Source organism: Lynx rufus, unplaced genomic scaffold, assembly GCF_022079265.1.
Source record: "Lynx rufus isolate CCGP_SWC_20201006 ecotype Redwood Valley unplaced genomic scaffold, mLynRuf1.p SCAF_16, whole genome shotgun sequence".
NCBI lineage: Eukaryota > Metazoa > Chordata > Mammalia > Carnivora > Felidae > Lynx > Lynx rufus.
Genome location: NW_025814830.1, coordinates 4,277,729 through 4,300,121, shown reverse-complemented (window position 1 = coordinate 4,300,121; position 22,393 = coordinate 4,277,729). Strand labels below are relative to the sequence as shown.

Genomic DNA, 22,393 nt, shown 5'->3' with positions numbered 1-22,393 from the left:
CCACCCCTTTCCCAACCATACCTTTTAAGGTCTTCCGGCCAAGGGAATGCTGGGAACGTCACATGCAAATTAGGTGGGCAGCCCGCGCACCGCCCCTTGGGCGACACGGCCGGCACCAACCCGACCCACTGCGCAGGCGCGGGAAAGTTTAACTTCTGAAAGTTTACGCAAGTCCACTGAAGGAGGAGAGGGAGGTGGCTCCCGGCACCAGGTAAGCCGGACATTCGCGGGGGCTGGGGTGAGGAGGGGAGAGGCCGGGATCTAGGAGCGGGCACCTCAGTCCCGCTTCCCCGACATCCACGCGTCCCGGGTCCCCAAGATGCCAGCCTCAGTCAGATAGTGGAACTACACTTCCCAGGCCGGCTGCGCGGCGAGCTAGCGCGGAACGAGGGGAAGGTTTGCCATGAAGCCTGCTGGGATTCGTAGTTCCCGATTCTCTAAAGGCTTGAGAAGCTTGGTATCTGCCTTCAGAACCCAGAAGTCGGAGCCCCAAGTTCTCTTCTCTCTCAGACTGAAGAATCCAGATTCCCCATCCCCCTTTTCCGAAAACTCAAGAGTCCAGCTCCCAGTCCCTTCCTCCCTTAGACCCACGAATCCGGGTCCCCAGCCTCTTCCTCTCCAAGCATCAAGGAGTCTTCCTCCTCATCCCTCTTCTCTCTCCGAGGACTCAAGAATCTGGGTCCCCAGGCCCTAACTCCCCTAAAGGACTTAGAAATTCGGACTCTCGGCCCCTTCCTCCCTTGGGGACTCACGAGTCTGGATCCTCTCCTTATTCAGGGATTAGGCGTTTGGGCCCCAATCCTCCAATGCAGTGCAACCCTGGAGTCCATCCCCCAGCTCCCTCTTTCACAGGTGCCCCCATGGCAGGCTCGGAAGAGCTGGGGCTCCGGGAGGACACGCTGAGAGTCCTAGCGGCCTTCTTTAGGCGAGGTGAGGCCGCCGGGTCCCCCATTCCAACCCCACCCAGGTAAGAGGAGCTGCCCTCCTCCCTCAGGGGCCTGCATTTGGGGCGGGGCCCCCTCTGACTCTTGCGCCTGGTCTCAGCCTGCCTGCACTCCCCTCTCTTTATATCTGGCTCTATTCCTTGTCCCTGGGGTTGCAGTGAGAGGCCTTCAGTGGGAGGAAAAAGGGACTGCTTGCAAGGAGCCTCCGGGGTCACTCTCTGAGGTCCCCTTCCCCAGGAGTTCTGCCCAGGAGGAGCCAACAGATTTCCTGAGCCGTCTTCGAAGATGTCTTCCCTGCCCCCTGGGGCGAGGAGCAGTTCCCCCTGAGTCCCCTCGGCCTTGCTCCCTGCCCCTCCGCCCATGCTATGTTTCAGAGCCTGGTAAGAGATTTTCCCTAGATCACCCATGAACTGGCAGGGCCAGGAGCTTTGATTCTTAAAGCTGGAAACGATGGAAAGGATGAGCTAGTCCAAGATCACTCAGCTCAGAGGGGGAGCTGAGTGGGGACTACCCTCACCATTCTGTGCTTCCCCTGCTGTTACATTGCTGTCTGTCCATTCTGTGAGCTGGCTTCAGGAGAACTTTTGGTCCCTTTCTATCTGTTATCTCCCTCCTTCCATGCACGCTTCCCTCTCCCGAGGACTTTGTAGCCCACCAGTATCCCCAGTAGGGAGGCAGGAGACCTGGCATTGAAACACAATTCCCTGGATATTTAGTTACAGGTCTCTGAGAAATTCCTTTTCTTCCTTGCTCCTATTTTTCTCCACTAGCAAAGTAGGAATGAGGGGAGTGGGGGGAGGTGTCATTGGACTTGATCAAGAGTAACCAGAAGGTTTCTTTCCTCTCGTATGTGAACCTGGATAGACTAGTAATGGCTACTGGGAGAGCTAGCTTGAAAAGGATTTCGCAGCTGGGGAGAAGAGTCCTGTGACCAGCTGATGACACTTGAAACCAGCAAGGGATAGAGTAATAATAGCTGGAGCACCCTGTGTTTGCTTTCCTTGGTTGGGATAATCTTCAAAGTCTAGTTCAGCTCTAACATTCTCAGTCCAGTTGGGGGGGGGGGGGACACCATAAAATGGAAAGTACAAAGGTCTTTTGCCAAGTGTGCTCACTGGGCCTCAGTTTACCCCATTGTGAAATGGAAATCGTTGCTACCTGGCAAGGCGGTGGGGACACGGAGAGAATCCATAACTTCCCCATGTCCCGGAGATCCATCATTGGCTCTTTTCACCCCAGGCCCAGCTACTCCGGATTTCTATGCTCTGGTGGCCCAGCGGCTAGAACAGCTGGTCCAAGAGCAACTGAGATCCCCACCTAGCCCAGGTGAGGTACACAGGGGCCCTGGAGAAGGAGGAGGGTGGAAGGGTTGGCAGAGTTCTGCTCCCAGCCGAATTCTCTTCTGTCCCCCCAGAGTTACAGGGTCCCCCACCCACAGAGAAGGAAGCCCTGCTGCGAAAGCTGGTGGCCCTGCTGGAGGAAGAGGCAGACGTCATCAACCAGAAGGTGATGGGCGGTCTCTTCCACCCTTAGCTAAGATAGGAATCGAGGGATGGTTGGGCCCTGGGATCCAAAGCTGGATCTGTATTCTCTTTAGATGGTCAAGTGAGGAGAGGGTGGGACTAGGCTTCAGTGAAGGGTTTGCAATCAAGTCCACACTCATTCTGCTCACAGCACCACAGGCCAGTAAGTCGAGAGGCAAGATGTTGGGGTAAGGAAAGTGACTTTATTTGGAAAAGGAGCAAACCGGGCAGACTACCCACCCAAACAGCAATCTCCCTCAGCATGAGATTGGGCCTCTTTTATGTTGGGATTGGGGGGGAAGCAGGAGGGGGTTGGGAGTCAAAGGGTGACTGACATCTGTAGATAACGGAGGGAGGTTGTGTAACTGTTTTTTGTCCTTGGTCAGTTGATCTTTGTGTACAGGAAACTGGTCATGTCATTCCTGTAAATCTCATACATAGCATGGTCATTTCTGTAGGTACCTTCCTTTTGAAAAAAAAGTTGAGGGCGCCTGGGTGGGTCAGTTGGTTAAATCAGGTCATGATTTCACGGTTTGTGAGTTCGAGCCCCACGTCGGGCTGTATGCTGACAGCGTAGAGCCTGGAGCCTGCTTCGGATTCTGTGTTCCCCTCTCTCTCTGCCCCTCCCCTACTCATGCTGTGTCTCTCTTTCTCAAAATTGAATAAATGTTAAAAAATTTTTAAAAATTTATTTGTTTTGAGAGAGAGAGAGAGAGCACAAGTGGGGGAGGATGTGAGAGAGAGAGAGAGAGAGAGAGAGAGAGAGAGAGAGAGAGAGAATCCCCAACAGGCTCCTCTCACGGGGCTGGAACCCATGAACTGTGAGATCATGACCGGAGCCAAAATCAAGAGTCAGATGCTTAACTGACTGAGCTACCCAGGGACCCCTGTAGGTACCTTCCTTATCTCCTATGGTGAGGCAGATTTCGGGTAAAATATGGTCTTTGCAAATCTTAGCTGCAACGTGCCTACGTGCATGGCTAAGCAGAAGTTTCTAAATTAAAGGTCACAGCAGTAAGGGAAATAGAAGCAATATGGAATCAGACGTGCTAAGTTTCTCCACTACGTGTTGAGCGACAGTTAGTTAGGGTCAGGATAGTGTTTTAAACTGGTTTGCATTCATCGCCAGAGGGGCGTGGCCTAGAGAGAAGAGGTGTGGCCATTCCAAACTAGATCTCTGAATCTGAGACCAGTTAAGGAGTTAGGGACTGTATGGTGGTGGGAGGGGGGTTGGTTTGGAGAGGGCTGTCTGAAATCTGAAACCCTGGGGGCGCCTGTCTGGCTCAGTCGGAAGAGCATGCATCTCTTGATCTCGGGATTGTGAGTTTGAGCCCCATTTTGGGTGTAGAGACTACTTAAAAATAAAACTTAAAAAATCTGAAGCCCTTGTTAACTATAGAGGGACATGACTTAGAATGTGAAGGTAAATGACTGCGGAGGAGGTCTGGCTTATGACTGTCACGGACCTTGATTGGCTCAGGAACTTGGGCAGTGTATAATCCTGTAATATTGTATGGTGGAAGGCAAGGTTGCAGGTACTAGCCTGGCCTCAGGTGCTCTCAGGGAACCCCTAAGGGGGCGTGGCTATAAGATTAACATTCTATAACTCGGCTAAGAGGGACTTGGCCCTCATTGGCTGTCCAGGCCTTGCCTTAACTTCTCGTCCACTTTCCTAGGAGTGGTTTGGCAGAGATCAGAGGCTGGTTTATGATTGGCTGGTGTGATGGATGGGGCGTGGCTCCCATTATTAGTAGCAAACGCACTCGTTTCAAGAAGCCACGCCTCCTATCCTCCTATTGGCTGGCCACGGGGGCACAACCGAGGCAGACCCGGCCTCTTCTCTTCCCCACCCCACAGCTGGCCTCGGACCCCGCCCTGCGCGGAAAGCTGGCCCGCCTCTCCGCGGGCTCCTTCGCCCGCCTAGTGGAGCTGTTCTCCTGCCGGGAGAGCAGCCCTCTGCCCGGTCGCGCACGCCCCTCCTTGCCCTGCCCCGGGCCCCCTCCGCCTTCCCCGGAGCCCCTGGCCCGCCTGGCCCTGGCCATGGAGCTGAGCCGCCGCGTGGCCGGGCTGGGGGGCACCCTGGCCGGACTCAGCGTGGAGCACGTGCACAGCTTCGCGCCCTGGATCCAGGCCCACGGGGGCTGGGTGAGCTGCCAAAGCTTCTCTTGGCCTCCCTTTACCCGCTTGTAACTTGTGTCTGTGTGGTAGGGGGGTGGCTTCTTCGCCTTCTTTTCAGACCTCACGCGTGTTCTCGGAGCCCTACTATTCATCTGTTCTGTGTCCATTGCGCGCCTTCTGTACACCAGTAGTAGGTGATCCGTGCAGACCCCATGCCTAGCTTAAACCATGCTGGCAAACGTTAACAGTTATGAGTGGGAAGCAAGTAAGGCCCCTTCCTGGGCCTTGGTTTCCTCATCTGTCAAACGGGGAGAGTAGAAGTACCTGTCCCAGAGGGTTATCGTCAAGACTAAAATGGGAACATCTTTGGCACCCTGTAGGCATTTGCTTGATTACCTGGTGACTGCTTCTCTGACACTGCCTGCCAGAATGCACTTGCCTGGATAGCCCCCTGCCTCGTTTCCTCTGCTCCCTTCGGGGGTTACCCGCAGTGAGGCCTCCCTGGGTCCTCATTTAAAGCTGAGGCCACCTCCATACCCTCCCACCCACTTCCTTTCCTTCTTTGTTGCTTTACCTCCTTCTATAGGACAGCTGCTTCCAGATGGCAGAAGTCACTTGTTTGACTTATTATTTCCTTTTATTTGTTGTTTTCTCTTGCCCCTGACGTATCAGCTTCACAAGACCCGGGAATCTTAGCAACCTTACTCACTGCTTTAAATCCGGTGTCAGGCTCAGAGCTGGATTGGGCTCCAGTGTGCTGGCAGTGTGACCTTGGCAACTGTCCCCAGCTACCTGAGCATCAGTCCCCCCCCCCCCCGCCCCTGCCCAACGGGCACCGTTCACTTACCTACCTCTTGGCTATGGGGATTCAGTGACAGAACGATGTGTGCCCTGCTCTCAGAATGTAACCATTGCCTCACAGAGTGGCAGGAGCTGGCCAGATGTGTTTGAGGAGCCAGTAGAGAGAGGAGGCCAGTAGCGCTTCAGGAGGGTGAGCGAAGGGATGACAACAGAAGGGGCGACCAGATCTTGCGGGGCCTTGTGAGCTTGGGGCCCCCTAGAGCCCTCCGGGCAGAGGGACGCGAGCTCACTTAGGTGTTAACCTGCGCCCTCTGGCGGCCGCCTGGGGGAATACTGTAGAGGGCGAGCCGGAAGTAGGGAGTTCTAGGGAGTTCGGAGGAGGTAGGTGACTGAGCTGGCTCAGGGAGGAGATGAGGGTGGAGGGGACAGTGGATACCCGTGTCTGGAGCTCGGTGCCGAAGCTTGTTTGTTATGCGAAATTGTTTTTATTTTTTGGCCGCGTGCACCGCCAAGGACTTTAGTGGAATGATTCCACTTAATCCCCACAACCACCTCATGGGATTTGGATTTTTTCCTGCTTTTATGGAGACTCAGGGAAAGTCCCTCATGCAGAGGACGGGAATTAGGACTGTGACACAAAGCCAAGGCTCTTAATTGTTAAAACCCCAGGACTGCTCCCCTTCTCTGAGTCTCTGTTCCCTGTCTCTCTGTCTACTCTCCACCCTGGGGCTTTGTTTTCCTTCCCTTTTTCTAGGACTCCGTCCCCATCCACCCAGGGGTCTCTGACCCTTTCTTTGGATCCCTGTCCACCCGCCCTGTCTGGTTCCTTGCCTTCCCTGTCTCTGCTCCCGCTGGGCTGGCGTAGATGCCATGGTGAATGGAGGGCAGGCTCTTCGCGTGAATGCTCACGGGTTCTTCCATTTTTCCCCTCCAGGAGGGCATCCTGGCCATTTCACCCGTGGACTTGAACTTACCCCTGGACTGAGATCTTCCTCAGAAGCTGCTACCAGATTAGACCTCATGTCTCTATGCTCTTCCTGTGCTTTGCCAAACCTTCCTGTTCCACTCAGGGTTGTGGGGTGGGTTGCCCTGCCTGTTTCTGCCAAAAAGAAATTGTTTTAAATTTTTTCACATTAAAGACTTTTTCAAGTATTCAGTGGTTTGTCCTTTATCTTGAGAACTAGAGTTGTAAGTAGGAGATTTGGGGGCGCCCGGGTGGCTCAGGCGGTTGAGCATCTCGATGTGGGCTCAGGTCATGTGAGATCTCGTGGTTTGTGACTTTGAGCCCCTCATCAGGCTCTGTGCTGACAGTGCAGAGCCTGCTTGGGATTCTCTCTCTCTCCCTCTCTCCCTGCCCCTTCCCCACTCGCGCTGTGTGTGTCTCTCTCTTCTCTCAAAATAAATAAATAAACTTTCAAAAAATAAATAAGTAGGAGATTTGGCTCAGATCTCTCTCTGTCTGGCTTATAACTTGAGGAAAGAGCCAATTCATTCTTTTTAGAAATATTTCTTTGGAGCACCTACAAGTGTCTGTCACCTGATCATATTTGCAGACTTGAGGATATCTACAGATATGATTCCAGCTAATAACATTTTGTTTTCCTGTTGCATGATTTATGCATTCCAGTTACTCCTGTGTTGATGGCCATGAAGTCTTTCCAGCTATTTCCAAACGAAAGCTATGATTTTCCTACACGGGGCACCCGGAACACCACCCTTTTTTTTGAAGATTTATTTTATTTTTAGAGGTAGAGTGTGTGAGCCGGGGAGAGAGAGAGAGAATTTTTTTTTTTTTTTTTAAGGAGAGAGAGAGCACGAGTAGGGGAGGGGCAGAGAGGAGAGAGAGGGAGACACAGAATCTGAAGCAGGCTCCAGGCTCTGAGCTGTCAGCACAGAGCCTGACGTGGGGGCTCATGACCTGAGCCAAAGTCGGACGCTGAACCAACTGTGCCACCCAGGCGCGCCAAGAGAGTGGATCTTAAGCAGGCCCCATGCTCAGCTCAGAGCCCGAGGTGGGGCTCGATCCCACAACCCTGGGATCATGACCTGAGCTGAAATTAGAAGTGGGATGCTCAACTGACTGAGCCACGCAGGTGCCCCTCCTTCTGAGTCTTTTTGGCCAGTTACTCATCTACCTATAGACCAGGGGGTTGTCACCTTTTTAGGGCTATAGCCCCCTTCACAAAATTCTCTTTGTAAATATACAAAACGGTCTGTACAAGGTGACAAAGGAAGCCAATTACAGTTGAATCTCATCATTCACAGACGGCAGATTTGTGAATTTTGCCTACTCGCTAAAATTCATTTGTAATCCCCAAATTAACACGGTGGTTGTTGGTAGGCATGCATACGTCCAGGGCAGCAAAAGATTTGACACCCACTGTGCACCTTTTTGGCTAAGGTTGAGCCAGATGGCACCCTGCCTTCTTGTTTCAGCTGTCATGCTGCAAATGAGTATCCTTTCCTCAATCTGTTTAGTGCTACATTTTTTTGCATATTTGTACTTTTTTTTTTTTTTTACAAAAATGTTTATTTATTTTTGAGAGAGAGAGACAGAGAGGCAGAGTGCGAACGGGGGAGAAGCAGAGAGAGAGGGAGGGAGACACAGAATCCGGAGCAGGCTCCAGGCTCCGAGCCGTCAACACAAGAGCCCAACGCGGGGCTTCAATTCACATACCGCGAGATCATGACCTGAGCTGAAGTCGAACACTTAACCAACTGAGCCACCCAGGCGCCCCTGCATATTTGTACTTTTAATGGTGATTTCGTTGTTTAAAATGACCCCAAGAGTAGCACTCTAGATAAATGAAGAAACAAACAAACAAAAAAGGAATTCTACCGATGGCCAATAGCACATGAGAAAACGTTCAACGTTAATGGTCAGGACAATGCCAAGGACAACCAAAATGACACACCTCTTCATTTCCACCAGAATGGTTACAATTAAATACCGATTTTTTTTAATGTGTATTTATTTTTGAGAGCGAGAGTGAGAGACAGAGCATGGGTAGGGGAGGGGCGGAGAGAGGGAGACACAGAATCTGAAGCAGGCTCTAGAATCTGAGCTGTCAGCACAGAGCCCGATGTGGGGCTCGAACTCACCAACTGTGAGATCATGACCCGAGAGGAAGTCGGAGGCTTAACTGACTGAGCCACCCAGACACCCTTAAACACTGATCTTCATAAGTGCTGGTGAGGATGTGGAGCAACAGGGGCTCTTCATGCATCACTGATGGGAATGCAAAGTAGTAGAAGGCACTGGAAAACTTTTTGGCAGTGTCTTATAGTTAAACATACGCCTAGCATACAGCTTAGCCATCTGCTCCTAGGTTTACCCAAGAGAAATAAAAGACAATGAGTCCACAGAAAGACTCCTGCATGAATAGGGATAGCCACTTTATCTTCATAGCCCCCCAAAGTATACAATGTCCATCAACAGGGAAATGGATAAACTGTGATACATCCGTACAATGGAATTCTCCTCAGCAATAAAAAAGTTTGCAGAAACGTTACATGCAACAACTTGGGATGACTCTCAAAAGCATTATGTTGAGTGAAAGAGGACTAACACAAAAGAAAACATACTGTATAATTCCATTCATTTGAAATTTTAGGAAAGAAAAAGCTACATTGGAGCCACAGAAAACAGAAAGTGATCGCTTCTGGGGTGGGGGTGGGTGGGAGAGGTACTGACTACAAAAGACTCATGAAGGAAATTTGTGGGGTGATGGATATATTCCTCGGGTTGCATTCACCTTCATTCAACTGCAGATGTCCTCCACTCATGATGGTTCAACTTGAAATTTTTGGTGTGAAAGGGGTACACTCTGCGTTAGAAACTATACTCTGAGTTTGAATTTGGATCTTTCCCTGGGCTCCTGATCTCTCATGTTAGGCCACAGCTCACAGCCAAGCAATCACGAGGGTAAACAACCAATGCACATACAACCATTCTGCACCCATACAACCATGCTAACAGCATTCGATGAATTAATTATATGAGATATTCAACATTTAAGTATAAAATACTCTCTGTGTTGGATGATGTCGCCCAAGTGTAGGCTAATGTAAGTATTCCAAACATTGCTGAGCTATGATTTTCGGCTGGTTAGGTGGATTAAATGCATTTTCAAGTTCCGTTATTTTTAACTTACTATCAGTTTATTGGGGGCAGGGACGTAACCCCATCATAAGTCAGGAAGGTCTGTAGTCATTTTTTCTGCAAGAGGAGAAAAGCTTCCCGGAAGAGGTGGCATCTCAGGTGTGCCCAGAAAGATGTACAAGAGTTGACAGGCAAAGGGAGGTGAGTATTCCAGCGGGGGTGGGGACCCGGCAAAGGCCAAGTGGCTTGAGCGGGGTTGTATTTAGAAAACTCGGGACAGTCAGGTAGAGGACTAGGTGGCTATATGTCGTGAGGCCTGAGTCCTTCCTATAGCTCACTTGTTTCGGACCCAGACAAGCCCTCCTTTTCTTTGAGCCTCTCACTGTCCCTCAGGTAAGTGGGCACAAACTCCCTTGTTTCTTCTGAACTCCCATAGGGCTGGGAGAAGCCACCCAAGGCTACTTGGAGAAGCCTCCTCCAAGGGAGGAGGAGTGACAGTTCCTTTGAGCCAATAGCTGGAGCCTAAAGACTGCCCTCCCACACTCCTCGTGGGCCAATCGCCGCATTCTCCTTGAGACCAGCAGCTTGACAGGGCTTGTCCAAAGTATTCATGACGTCACATTCCGGATAAACCAATAGCAGCTATTAAGAGGCGGGTTGTTTAGGTGATGGACAGCTCTCTTTCAAGATGTCTGCTTAGCGCGGGGCCCACCGGGAAATTTTGAGGCGGTGCTTGGCGGAGCAGGGGAGGGAACTTCTGGTAGACTTTGCCCAATCATAGTCGCAGTTCTTGTGATAGACGGACCGTCTTTCCCATCCCGTCGACTTAAGGGGGCGGGGCTCCGCACACCAGACTGGGCGGGCCCGTCAACTTTGATGGGCGTCTTCTTTGCCCAGTCGCTAAGCGATATTCTCAGACGGGCCGCCTCCATTGCCAATGAGATCTCCTGGCGGGGTCGTGGTGGGCGGGCCGTGGACCCTCCGGTATAAGGCGGTCCCGGGGGAGTGCGGAGAAAGGGGGGGGTCTCGGCGGCAGGAGGAGGAGTAGGTGCGGGTGAAGATGGCGGCAGCCGAGGCCGCGAACTGCATCATGGAGGTGAGCGCCCGGAGCGCCGCCGGGGGTAGGAGGTGGTTTTGGGGTCGATGTTTTGTGCCTTCGTCGTGGGGAAGGGGCTCCGAATGGGCGGATTGGGGCTGAAGGGTCTCGGACGTACGGAGGGGAAAGCGCATGCTCCAGATCCCAGGATACAGTTTGAGATGCGGGTTTCCTGGCTTTCGGGGGCCTGCGGCACCCGGTCGAGCCGAGGGTGTCGTGCCCCCTCCCACGTGGAGGAGGGCTGGGGGCGCTTCCGGCCAGGCCCCCACGTGGCCGCGCCACGGTGGGTGGGGAGGGGGTGTGCCGTGCCCGGTGGCCCGGCGGGCTCCACGTGCGGGACAAAGGCCCCGCCCCCGACCGGGGGAGGGGCGCCCCGGGGGGGCGGAGAGGAGGCTCCGACCCTCCCTCCGAGGCCCCCAGCCCTCTCCCCCGGGATCGCTCTGTACCCCTCGGGGTGGGCTTACTTCGGTTCCTCGGACAAGTAAAGGGTCTCTCGAGGGGAGCAGTGTAGCTCGACTCTCTACAACGCCGTTCCTGATACCGGGGCATCTGCTTAGGCTTCGGTCCAGGTTTCGTGCAGTCATGGGTTGGGATTGGAGGAAGAGGAAGAATTGGTTCCCACCGGGCCCCCGGTTTCCTGTCCGTGGATTCTCCCCTGCCCGGGACTTTGGGAGCTGGGGGGATGGGGCATGCCCCTGTGACCTCCCTCTGGGTGGTGGGGGGGCCTCTAGTTGAAGGAGATCCTTCCCGATAAGGCGTCGTGCACCCCCTTGTGGCCATTTCTGGGTGTGTGGGAGGGACATCTTTTTCATGGGGCGTGCCCCAAAGCCCACCTCCCCGGGCGAGGGGAGGGAGAGTCTCTGCTATGAAAAGGATGTGGTGGAATATAAATTACCTCCTATTGGAGATCTTTCTCTCCCCGGCGCATACGCGAAGGTGGGGTATGGTCCCCTCCCCCCTTGCTGAAGCCCTGTTTGAGGGTCCTGAGCCTGGAGGCTTGAAATGGTTTCCTGAAAGGTTTAGTTTTCGTGCAGCCATGTGGGGTTGGCTTCGGTGCTGTTTCAGGCTCTCTTGGGACTTGCCTGGTCGTGGTATTAGTGGTGTTCAGAAATGGGTCCCAGTGGGAAATCCCCTTACCCGTCAGCCTGTATAGGTAGGTGTCCTCACTGGCTGGGGGTGGGGTGGGGGTGGAGCTTGGAGCTGTGTGGGTCACGTCTGTGACTTCATGCTTCTTGGGGCCCAGAGGATGATCACATCTGGAAGAGATGTAATCTGATGGGGCCTCTGAACTCCCTCCTCTTCCCTTGTAGCATTGGGGGCAGGCAGCTCCCAGGGGTCACTCCAATGACCCCTCTATCCTCCTTGGCTGGCTCCTGGACCAGGGTCTGTGTGGGTGGAGGAAGTACTTTCCTTAGAAGTTGTCTCAGGACTTGGCCCCACACGGGGCGGATAGGCGGCCGTGGTGGGATCGGGGAGGGGGTGGGGGCGTTTAGGGCCTGGGTCCTGGGATGGGGATTGACCGGTTAGGGGTTCCAGAGTCTGGCCTCCTTCCCCAGACTCTGCCTTCATGGGAAGAGGGTAATTAGCTAGGAGACTGGCTCCAGCTGGTTTTGTTTGGGGGCTCCCTGAGCCCAAGGCAGGAGCTAGTGGCCAGGGTGCCAGCCCTGCCTGTGTGCCACACCTCCTTTCTGGAACCCTCTCAGACAAGAGACTTGTTTGCAGCGGTGGCAGATGCCCAGTGGGTACACCCTGCCAGCCCCCCCCCGCCAGCTACTCATGGCACCCCAGGATGGGGGTGCGTGTCAGGAAGTGTCACATAATCTGGGGGGATTAGATGATGAGGGGGAGCGACAGCTGGCAGTGCCTGTGTGCCTGGCGGGTGCCAGTTCCTCTGGCCTGGATGGGGGAGGTGTGGATGGTCAGGTGCCTGGCCAGAGAGGGACAGCTTGGGGGCGGGCCACCATCTCTCCAGCCATAGCTGGGACAGAACCCCATCTCTTCTCCCCCCACTCCCCTCCTCCCTTTTAAAAGCAGCCTTGCCTCTTTACTTGCTCCCTCTGCCACCACTCCCCGCCAAGGAATAGGCAAATTGCAGGAGACACCCCCTCCCCTGTGAGCTGGGGGTCCCCTGGCCTGGCCCTCCCCTAGCCACTCCCAGTAGCTAATCCTTTCTCCCTGTTACTCTCTCCTAGAATTTTGTAGCCACCTTGGCTAATGGGATGAGCCTCCAGCCGCCTCTTGAAGAAGTAAATATCCTTTTGTGAGACCCTTCCCCACATAAATATATCTTGCCACACATCAGGCCCTTTCTAGCCGGCTAACCATGATTCCTCTTGCTTCAAACCAGCTCACCCTGTGCCCCCAAACCGTTAGCACAAACCCCCTGCAGGTTTGTGGCTCCCATCTGGCCTCCCCAAATACTGTGGCTACTTCCTTAACTCCATTTCCAGCCCCCCTTTGCCCTTCCCGTGTCTGCCTCAGTTCTGCCTTCCCCTCCCCTCCCCAGCTGTGGGCTGAGCTAGAGACGGGGGCAGAGAAACTGGAGAGATGGTAGGCGTGGCTGAGGTATTGGGGTATTCCCCTGGATGGTGCTCTGGGGGGGTCCTGGAAGAGGAAAGTGGGGTTGTTAGGTTTTGGGGGTTCTGGGGGAGGCAAGATGGCAGGCGGGGGCTGTAGGGTTGCCATGGTATGATTCGGGAGGGAGAAGTAGGGACCTGAATGTTTGAGAGGGCTTGGAGAGCCCCCAGATTTGACCCGTGCTCCCGTCCACCCCTCCCAGGTCTCCTGTGGCCAAGCAGAAAGCAGCGAGAAGCCCAACGCTGAGGACATGACGTCCAAAGATTACTACTTTGATTCCTATGCTCACTTCGGCATTCACGAGGTGAGTGTGAGCAGCTCCAAAAGCTGCCGCATCTTGAGGGGGTTAATGTGCATCTTCCGGAGGGCTGGAACTTAATGTCCCACGCATGCGCACTGCCTCCCCTGGCAGCGGGCCTGGCCGCCCCTCTGGGTAGGAGGCACACACCCCGGGGTCGCCTCTCCCAGCCGTTGCCTTGGAGACGGAGCTCAGCCCTTAGCTCTTGGGAGGCTGGGGTTGGGGCGCCGGCCTGCCTGCCTCCCTGCCTGCGACTTCAGCCAGAGGTCAGGGTCGGCTGGTGTCTGCCGCCCTCTAGTGTCCGATGGTGGGACTGCCCCCCAGCCTCTCCCGCCCGGATGCACAGGGCTTCTGGACCCTTTTGCACCTTCTGGAAGCTGGTATCCCAGAAAGCGCCTGAGATGGGATTCTGAGGACCTCTGCTTTTTCTTTTTTTTTGCAAAGGACTCTTTTTTTTTTTTAACTGTAGTAAAATATACATAACAAACTACACTGTTGTTTGTTTTTTTTTTTTTTTAAGTGAACAGTTCGGTAGCACTGAGTGGGTAAAAGCCAGAGATCACTAGGGCTTAGGAGGCAACAACAGAATCGGGCCAAGGTGCAAGGGAGTTTAGTCCATCCAATCTGATTTTACAAATAGGGAAACGGAGGCATGTGGAAGAGAAATGACTTCTTCCAAGGGGACTAAGAAGTGGGAGGGCTGAGCTCTAGCTCTCCAGACCACCAGTGTGTCAGGGGCCAGGCTGCCCCGTTTTCCAGCTGGGGACGCGGGCACCCTCATGGCGTGTTTGTGTCTCGTGCCCCCCAGGAGATGCTGAAAGATGAGGTACGCACCCTCACATACCGAAACTCCATGTTTCACAACCGGCACCTCTTCAAGGACAAGGTGGTGCTGGACGTGGGATCGGGCACAGGCATCCTCTGTATGTTCGCTGCCAAGGCCGGAGCCCGCAAGGTCATCGGGGTGAGTGTCCTGGGCAGGCGGGTGGGCCTGGGCCTGGGGACGGGGAGGGGCCCCTTAGGGCTCAGGGATTGGATGGAGGGGAACGGGGGGCTGAGGGTCGGAGTGGGGGAGTCTCACCCTCCCTTCTTTCTGGGCCCCCAGATCGAGTGTTCCAGTATCTCTGATTATGCGGTGAAGATCGTCAAAGCCAACAAGTTAGACCATGGTGAGCCCAGGAAGAGAATGGGTTTGTGGGGATGGAATGAGTGATTTCCCACTTCCCCGGGGCCCTTGGCAGTGGGGTTCGACAATCCCCATTGGATGCACACACCTCTGCTTTCTTTTTTGTTTTTGTTTTTATTTTTTTTTTTAACGTTTACTCATTTGTGAGAGATGGAAAGAGACAGAGCACAAGCAGGGGAGGGGACAGAAAGAGAGGGAGACACAGAATCGGAAGCAGGCTCCAGGCTCCGAGCTGTCAGCACAGAGCCCGATGTGGGGCTCGAACCCATGGACTGTGAGATCATGACCTAAGCCAAAGTCGGACACTTAACCGGCCGAGCCACCCAGGCGCTCCCACCTCAGCTTTCTTATTCAGGCTCTGGGGGCGGACACGTAAGCAGCTTCTGAGATGTTCGTCCCTTCGCACGTAACGTCATCTCACATATGAACTAGCATGTCCGTGAGGTCAGTTTTATAAAAGTAGGATGCCCGGGTCAAAAATACAAGTTGTGTAGATGTCGCCGCGTTGCTTTTTTTTTTTTTTTTTTTTTAACGTTTATTTATTTTTGAGAGGGGGAGAGGGAGATACAGAATCCAAAACAGGCTCCAGGCTCCGAGCTGTCAGCACAGAGGCCAGCGTGGGGCTTGAACTCACACACTGAGCCAAAGTCAGGTGCTTAGCTGAAACACCCTGGCACCCCACCAAATGGCTTTTAAGTTCCCACCTGCAAGGTTCGAGGGGCAGAGACTATGAGAAGATGGTGGGTTTTCGGGCTGTGGAGGCTCCTAGCATTCTAGAAACTGAAGTGATTGTTATCTTTTTTTAAGTTAATTTGTTTTGAAAGAGAGTGCGTGCACGAGCCGGGGAGAGGGAGAGAGAATCCCAATGAGGCTCTGTACTGTCGGCACAGAGTCTGACACAGGGCTTGATCTTACAAAGCAGGAGATCATGACCTGAGCTGAAATCAAGAGTCAGATGTTTAACTGACTAAGCCACCCAGGTGCTCCTGAAGTGATTTTTTTTTTTTTAAGAGACTAGTATATATAAATTAAGAGAGAGAGACTAATATAATGAGCCCCCAGGTATCTGTCAGTCAGCTTTAAATGTCTCCATTTGAAGCAAATTTCAACCATTATATCATTTCTCCTGTAAATCCTGCTGTGTGTGTCTCTGATAGATGAAGCCATTCAAAAAATATGACCATATTGTTAACGACAAAGTCTCAATATCACCTAATGCCTAACCCATACAAAATTTCTGCTTCTGCCTTAAAAATATCCAGAGTGATGGATGAATTTTAAAACAGAGTTAACAGAGGGGCGCCCGGCTGGCTCAGTCGGTGGAGCGTGCAACTCTCCCATCTCAGGGTTGTGAGTTCAAGCCTCACGTTGGGCATAGGGATTACTTAAAAAACAAGAAATAAAAAACCCTGAGTTCACAGAGCGTGGCTTCAGCTGGTCGAGTTCTTTGAAGATGCCCAAATGCAGCCCCCAGCCTTTCCTGGATAAAACGGGCTGCTCAGTGGGATCCCTAGGCCCTGCCCACCCCGCCCCCCCACCCCCCCCACCCCCCACCTGCCGACTCCCTCCCCTGCCAGAGGCAAGCAGACGGGTCTCCTCAGGGCTGGGTGCACCTGCCTCTGTCTGCCCCTGCAGTGGTGACCATCATCAAGGGGAAGGTGGAGGAGGTGGAGCTTCCGGTGGAGAAGGTGGACATCATTATCAGCGAGTGGATGGGCTACTGCCTTTTCTACGAGTCAATGCTCAACACCGTCCTCTATGCCCGAGACAAGTGGCTGGTGAGGCCCCCGGCGGGGTGGGGGCTGTGCGCTGGGGCCAGGCTCCTTCGGCCACGTGTTGAATACCTGTCAGTCGGGGTCTGGGCAGAAGACAAAAGCCATGGCAGATATTTCCCACACAGGGGACTTCGTACAGGGGATTGACCACTCCGATGTCAGAGGGCCCGGAGCCAAAATGGGATGTTACAGGCACCAGGAGCTAGACATTGACGAGGAGTGTCAGGAGGTGGTTGGTGCCGGGAAGAAGAACATGGCAGGGCAGAAGGATAGGAGAGGCTGGAGGGCCATGCTTCCGGGTGCTCAGATCAGAGCAGGCCTCCCAAGGGGAGGTGACTGAGACCTGGTCAAGGGGAAGGCTGCATGACGTCCTGGGGGAAGAGCACCTGGGCCCAGGAAATAGTTAGTGCAAAGGTCCTGGGGCAGGAGAGTTTTTACTGTGTGTTGAGGGACAGGGAGTGGACTGAAGAAACAGAACGTGCAGGGGGCCTGAGCACTCCCATGAGACTTTGGTTTCTCCTCTCAGAGGAGCCAGGGAGGGTCCTGCAGATCCTTCAGAACCTATGAAGGACAGGTCTGACTTAGGTGCTCCTAGATGAGGGCGTGAGGACAGAAGCCAGGAACCAGTGAAGAGGCCGCTTGTAGGAGTCCAGGTGGGCAGGGCGGAGATAGAGTGTGTGGATGGATAGAGAGACGCAAGTTGTCCAGGTTTGGGGCCGGTGTCCCAAGTCTCCCCCCATCCTTCACACCCTCCCCCTCCCCCTCGGCAGGCACCCGATGGCCTCATCTTCCCAGACCGGGCCACGCTGTATGTGACGGCCATCGAAGACCGGCAGTACAAAGACTACAAGATCCACTGTGAGTTTGGGTCCCTCGGACGCCCGTGGGGCGGGACTGGCTTGCCATGAGCGCCCCCTGCCGGGCTCACCCTCCTCCCTGCTTGCCTCCCCAGGGTGGGAGAACGTATATGGCTTTGACATGTCTTGCATCAAAGACGTGGCCATCAAGGAGCCCCTGGTGGACGTGGTGGACCCCAAGCAGTTGGTCACCAACGCCTGCCTCATAAAGGTGAGGTGGGGAGAGTGTGTGGCCAGGTTGTCCCGGGGTTGGAGACAAGGAAGGGCCGCCACTTGGGCCTGAGCAAGACCTCCGGTCCAGGTGTTTGTCTTGGAGTCTGACCTGTCAGCCAGAGGTGGTGCCGGAGGCCCAGAGAAGCCACCTTGACCATCAAAAAGCTCTGTGAGCTAAGCCCGCTCGTGGTTTGGACAGAGGGGTGGATTCTAGAATTGTGCTTGGCCACGAGAGGTGGGCCGAGAGCCACGTGGAGGAAGAGGAAGTCCGGAGCGAGTGGATGCAGGAGCTGGATGGGCGGCCGGGCACCCTGCCAGAAAGAGTGCCGGGGAACCGTCCTAGGGTTTTGAGCCGGGGGTTGACGTGATCTCGTTGCCAGTGTTTTCACATCACGCTGGCTGCCGTCACGAGCGTGGCGGGGGGACGCCGGTGAAGGGGCAACGGGTGACACTCCAAGCACGAGCAGTTGCTCTAGGAAGTAGGACTGTCCGGTTTGGGCTTCCGGTGGGGGAGGGAGGGGACTGGGGACTGCCGCGTGGCACCCCCAGGGTCTTCGGCCGAACGAACGCTGGGCGGGGTGCCGGGGAGTGGGGCTCACGGAGCCTGTCCCGCAGGAGGTGGACATCTACACTGTCAAGGTGGAAGACCTGACCTTCACCTCCCCCTTCTGCCTGCAAGTGAAGCGGAATGACTACGTGCACGCGCTGGTGGCCTACTTCAACATCGAGTTCACTCGCTGCCACAAGAGGACAGGCTTCTCCACCAGTGAGCGGGGGGCGGGGCCGGGGTGGGGGCTGTGCCACAGCAGCCGGCAGAGGGAGCTCACCTGAGCCTGTCCTGCCTCAGTTTCCCCACCTGTGAAAGTAGACGAGGTCCCTCTCCAGGACTTGATGGGAGTGAAGGGATTCGGGGATGGTGACCCCTGTCACCGCTCAGTAAAGGTCATCAAGGGGCCGGCCAGAGGGAAGGGCCCGGCCAAGGCCGGGGGATGGGGGGGGGTCCTGGCTGACCCGACCGCACCCCCCAGGCCCCGAGTCCCCGTACACGCACTGGAAGCAGACCGTGTTCTACATGGAGGACTACCTGACCGTGAAGACGGGCGAGGAGATCTTTGGCACCATTGGCATGCGGCCCAACGCCAAGAATAACGTGAGGCGCTGCGGGGGTTCGGGGGTGGGCCCAGGAGGGGCACCTCCGCCTGTTCTGGGGCCCCGGCAGCCCAGCCCTCTCAGCTAGGTTGAGTCGGAGACCCCCAGAGAAACCCCGAGTACGTGGGAGGTCGAAGGCTCTGGGGCCTGGAGCGCAGGGCGGGGGCCTGGGCTACACGCGTGGATCTGTGCGCCCGGGCTGGATCCTGATCGGGGAGCACAGACGGGGGAGGAGGCCCCAAGGTCACGCCAGCTTTCCAACGGAAGCTGGAGGTCTTCCAGCGGAGGCAGCTTTGCTGCCCCCCAGAGGGCACTTGTCTCTGTCTGGAGACATTTGGGGCTCTCAGAACTGGAGAAGGGGTGCTACTGGTGGCTCCCGGGAGTGGCAGGGATGCCGCTGCGCATCCCGCGGTGACCAGGACACCGGAACATCCTCCACTGTGGCCCCAAATGTCTGTGGTACCGAGCTTGAGAGAGACAGAGAGAGAGAGAGACACACACACACACACACACACACACACACACACACACACACACCCGGTGAGCTAAAGAGACAGGGAGATGCCCAGAGATGGGTGAGGAGCCCGGGGGGCCTGGGATGAGGTGCAGCGAGGACTGAGGGCAGGCGCCATCATGGTTATAGGTGACTTTGCCCCGAGCCTTTCCGGGGAGTCCTGGGGGGGTGGGGAGCACGGAAGTGTTGGCTTCCCGGAAGCTTGGGAGTAGAGGAAGTGCGGAAGGCGGGGTTGGGACCCCTGAGTTTGGCTGGAGAGGGGTTTGCTTTCTTCAAAAGCAATGAGGCCAATGGCTTGGGATAGGGAAAGATCTCGGGATGTGGGAGACAGAGCAGCCCGGTTCGGCCGGGCTCCAGGTGGGTTTGAGGGTGGGACCGGCCCCGGGGAGTCTCCCGCCTGGCCTTGGACCAAAACAAGACCCCGCGCCCCGCTGCTGCCTCCCGACTCCCGACGGTTCGGGTCTCTGCCTGCCCCGTGGCGTGCGCCCCTCACGTCTGCCCTCTCCCCACAGCGCGACCTGGACTTCACCATCGACCTGGACTTCAAGGGCCAGCTGTGCGAGCTGTCCTGCTCCACTGACTACCGGATGCGCTGAGGCGGCGCCCGGCTTCTCCCACCCCGGCCGGGCCGGCCCTGCACGGGCCCAGGGGCTGCGGCATCCTTAGGCAGTTTGGGGGCTCCCCCTTCCTCTCCTTCCCTCCCTCAGAAGGGGGTTTTAGGGGCCTGGGCTGGGAGGGGGGGGCACATCGTGACTGTGTTTTTCATAACTTATGTTTTTATATGGTTGCATTTACGCCAATAAATCCTCAGCTGGGACGGCTCGGCTTCCTGGGGGGGGCGGAGTGGGGTCTCTGCCTTCCACACCCTCCACCAGGGTCCCTTCCCCCGTCCGCCTCTCCGCGCCTGTGTCCTCCCCCAACCCCCTCACTCATGCCCCCTGAGGCCCCATTCCCACTTGTCCCCATTGGGCAGGGCTCCCGCTCCACTGCCCTGCTGGGCTGGGGGAGGGTTGGGGTGTGGGTTCCCAGCACAGCTGGGCCCTTAGGTTTCCCAGAAAGCCATCTTCCCCCCGCCGCCCCCCCCAGCACACACATTGTTCCTCTGGCTGTTTTTTCCTGTCTGGGACCCTCCAAGGCCAGGCCAGGGCTGACTAGCAGTGACTGCTGCCCTGCCTGCTGCTGCCGCTGGGGAAACTGAGTCATGGGGGGGTTGTTAGGGGCTAGAACTTGTGGGGAGGGGGTGTCTGCTTCTCTCCCCAGCCTTGCTTGGAACTTGGGGGACTAGGGAAGGGTCCCCTCCTAGGGCCACAGGGCCTCCCCACCTCCCCAGAGGCTATCCCAACCTCAGCTCCCCAGGGACCCTCTGTTCAGCCTCTGCTGCAGGCATGGTATCCACACCCGACCCTTTCCACGACCTTGTGTACAGAGCCCCTCGTCCCCCAGGATGCTGTCCCAGGACCTGGACCACCTAAGCCACCAGAATTTTCCTCTTCATGGCCCTGCTGACACCTGCTTCAGTACAGCTGAAGCCCTAGGCCCTGTGGCTCTTCGCACCTGTCTACACCTCTTCCCCTTCCGGGATGGTGTCTGCCGGCTATTCTGGGGCCCAGACTCCCTTTGTCCACACCCCTGGGGGGCTCTGCAACATGCCGGGCGTTGTCCTGCCCACGAAGGAGCCTGGCCATTCGAAGGCAGGGTCCCTGATGGGTTGAGGTTGAAGTCCCAGAAGCCCGGCGCCTCCCTGCCCCCACCCCTTTCCTGGAAGCCCTAAGCTGTGTCACCACTAGCAGGTGTCAGCTGCCCCGCCCCTCTTCCCTCCTTAAAAGGGTCGCTCTCCAGAGGCCTCCCAGGGTCAGAGCGCCGCTGCGCGACCAGCACACCCGTGTGGGGCTCCGGCGCCAAGGACAGGACGTGGGGATCCAGGTTCTGTCTTCCCTTCTGGCGTGGTGTGGCCTGGACTCGGCCTCGGTTTTCCCCCCCGGGGGAGTGGGGACTGGCGCTGAAGCGCGAGTCGGGAGGCGGCGGGGCCGCACTCCAGACGGGCCGCTTCGCCCAGGGGTTTCAAGGACCACTCCCGGCCCCACCCCACGATGACTTCCCACGTCCTCCTGTTGCTTCTCGCCTCCTCCATCCTGGGGGACCCGGACTCTGCGGGCAGGTGAGAAGCGGGTGGCGGCGGGGACCGGGCGGGAAGGAGACCGCGAGGAGCGTGCGCCCTCTTCAGGCCACGGTTTTCCGCGCCGGTGGAATGGTCATCTGTACACGCGCCTGCCCTGTGGCGGAGCTCTGGGTGCCCCGACCCCACCGAGACCCCTTTCTCGAGAGGATTCTGTTTGAACCCGGTCTTCTCCCATGCTCCTTCCCCAGACGGCCCCTGCATCAGGTCGCCCAGAACCGCAGGCGCCTCTGTTCCCTGGGCACATGCCAGACGCACCGCCTGCCAGAGATTATATACTGGCTCAGCTCTGCCTCCACCAAAGAGCTCTCAGGGAAGGCCGGCCGCGAGCCCCAGGACCCCCACAGCTACGGGCGCCGCCGTAAGCGCGACGCCAGAGTCCTGCTCCGTCTCTATGACCCTGGCCCGAAGAAAAGAGGCCAGCGCAGTGCCCGGCTGGCTGGGTGACGTCGGGCACGTCCCTGTTCCTCCTCTGGCCTCAGCTTACCTACCTGTGTATTGGGGCCACGATCCCAAGTTTCTTTTGCCCTCCATCTCCTGGGCTCACTCAGAAACTGTCTCCCCCCGGCTGTGACTGGGCTGGACCCGGTGCACACCGGACCTAGCATGTACAAAGAATACGATCGTCCAGAGCCTAATAAAACGAGTTTCACGTTTCAGCCTCTGCTTGTCTGTGCCCATTCCGGCCTCCCAGTCTGAGCTCAGTCTGTGACATATTCTCCCCCTTTATCCGTGCACCTTTTCCCACACGGAAGTCCCTCTGCCTGTCTCACTTGAATCCAATCTGCTGTAGCTTCCCTTTCGCACCACTCAAGCCGCGCAGCTGCTTTTTCCGTGGGCGGTTTTGGTGGGCGGGCCCAACTCCCCAAAGTAGCCCTCCCTCCTCGGGATGGTAGAACTTGGATTCGCTCCGGCTCGATACCCTCGCGCGTGACTTTACACGTACCCAAAGGTGGGCTATGAGTACCAAGCTGAGCCTCGTTTTTCAAAGAGGGAGAGTGAGACAAAGCGGAGTGGGAAGCTCAAGAACCCGGGGTTCAGAGGAGAGGAGCTGCTTAGAACCC

The 22,393-nt window shown here is 56.1% G+C and overlaps 3 protein-coding genes across 8 annotated transcripts; all 3 read left to right on the top strand.

The window, feature by feature from the left end:
* The first annotated feature begins 65 nt into the window (after positions 1 to 65).
* Positions 66 to 6,538, top strand: BCL2L12 (BCL2 like 12). Of its 3 annotated transcripts, XM_047077628.1 has the most exons (7): positions 66 to 211; positions 853 to 967; positions 1,182 to 1,324; positions 2,184 to 2,270; positions 2,359 to 2,450; positions 4,325 to 4,612; positions 6,321 to 6,538. In XM_047077628.1, the coding sequence occupies exons 2-7, from the start codon at positions 861 to 863 to the stop codon at positions 6,369 to 6,371; spliced, it is 768 nt and encodes a 255-aa protein (XP_046933584.1). In that variant the 5' UTR covers positions 66 to 211; positions 853 to 860; the 3' UTR covers positions 6,372 to 6,538. The 3 variants fall into 3 exon arrangements, with proteins under 3 accessions (XP_046933584.1, XP_046933585.1, XP_046933583.1); XM_047077627.1 differs by lacking the exon at positions 66 to 211 and having other exon boundaries at positions 229 to 967; XM_047077629.1 differs by lacking the exons at positions 66 to 211; positions 4,325 to 4,612 and having other exon boundaries at positions 226 to 967.
* A 3,948-nt stretch (positions 6,539 to 10,486) lies between these two features.
* PRMT1 (protein arginine methyltransferase 1) lies at positions 10,487 to 19,970 on the top strand. 4 transcript variants are annotated; one of them, XM_047077611.1, is made up of 11 exons: positions 10,534 to 10,584; positions 12,777 to 12,830; positions 13,364 to 13,465; positions 14,268 to 14,423; positions 14,565 to 14,628; positions 16,281 to 16,423; positions 17,191 to 17,278; positions 17,373 to 17,488; positions 18,106 to 18,256; positions 18,519 to 18,640; positions 19,666 to 19,970. In XM_047077611.1, exons 1-11 carry the CDS (start codon positions 10,549 to 10,551, stop codon positions 19,747 to 19,749), a joined length of 1,116 nt encoding a protein of 371 aa, XP_046933567.1. In that variant the 5' UTR covers positions 10,534 to 10,548; the 3' UTR covers positions 19,750 to 19,970. The 4 variants fall into 4 exon arrangements, with proteins under 4 accessions (XP_046933568.1, XP_046933567.1, XP_046933570.1 ...); XM_047077612.1 differs by lacking the exon at positions 12,777 to 12,830 and having other exon boundaries at positions 10,487 to 10,584; XM_047077614.1 differs by lacking the exons at positions 10,534 to 10,584; positions 12,777 to 12,830 and adding an exon at positions 12,874 to 13,134.
* A 502-nt stretch (positions 19,971 to 20,472) lies between these two features.
* On the top strand, positions 20,473 to 21,988 carry ADM5 (adrenomedullin 5 (putative)). The gene is made up of 2 exons (XM_047077615.1): positions 20,473 to 21,311; positions 21,521 to 21,988. The coding sequence occupies exons 1-2, from the start codon at positions 21,244 to 21,246 to the stop codon at positions 21,774 to 21,776; spliced, it is 324 nt and encodes a 107-aa protein (XP_046933571.1). The 5' UTR covers positions 20,473 to 21,243; the 3' UTR covers positions 21,777 to 21,988.
* Positions 21,989 to 22,393: the final 405 nt, after the last annotated feature.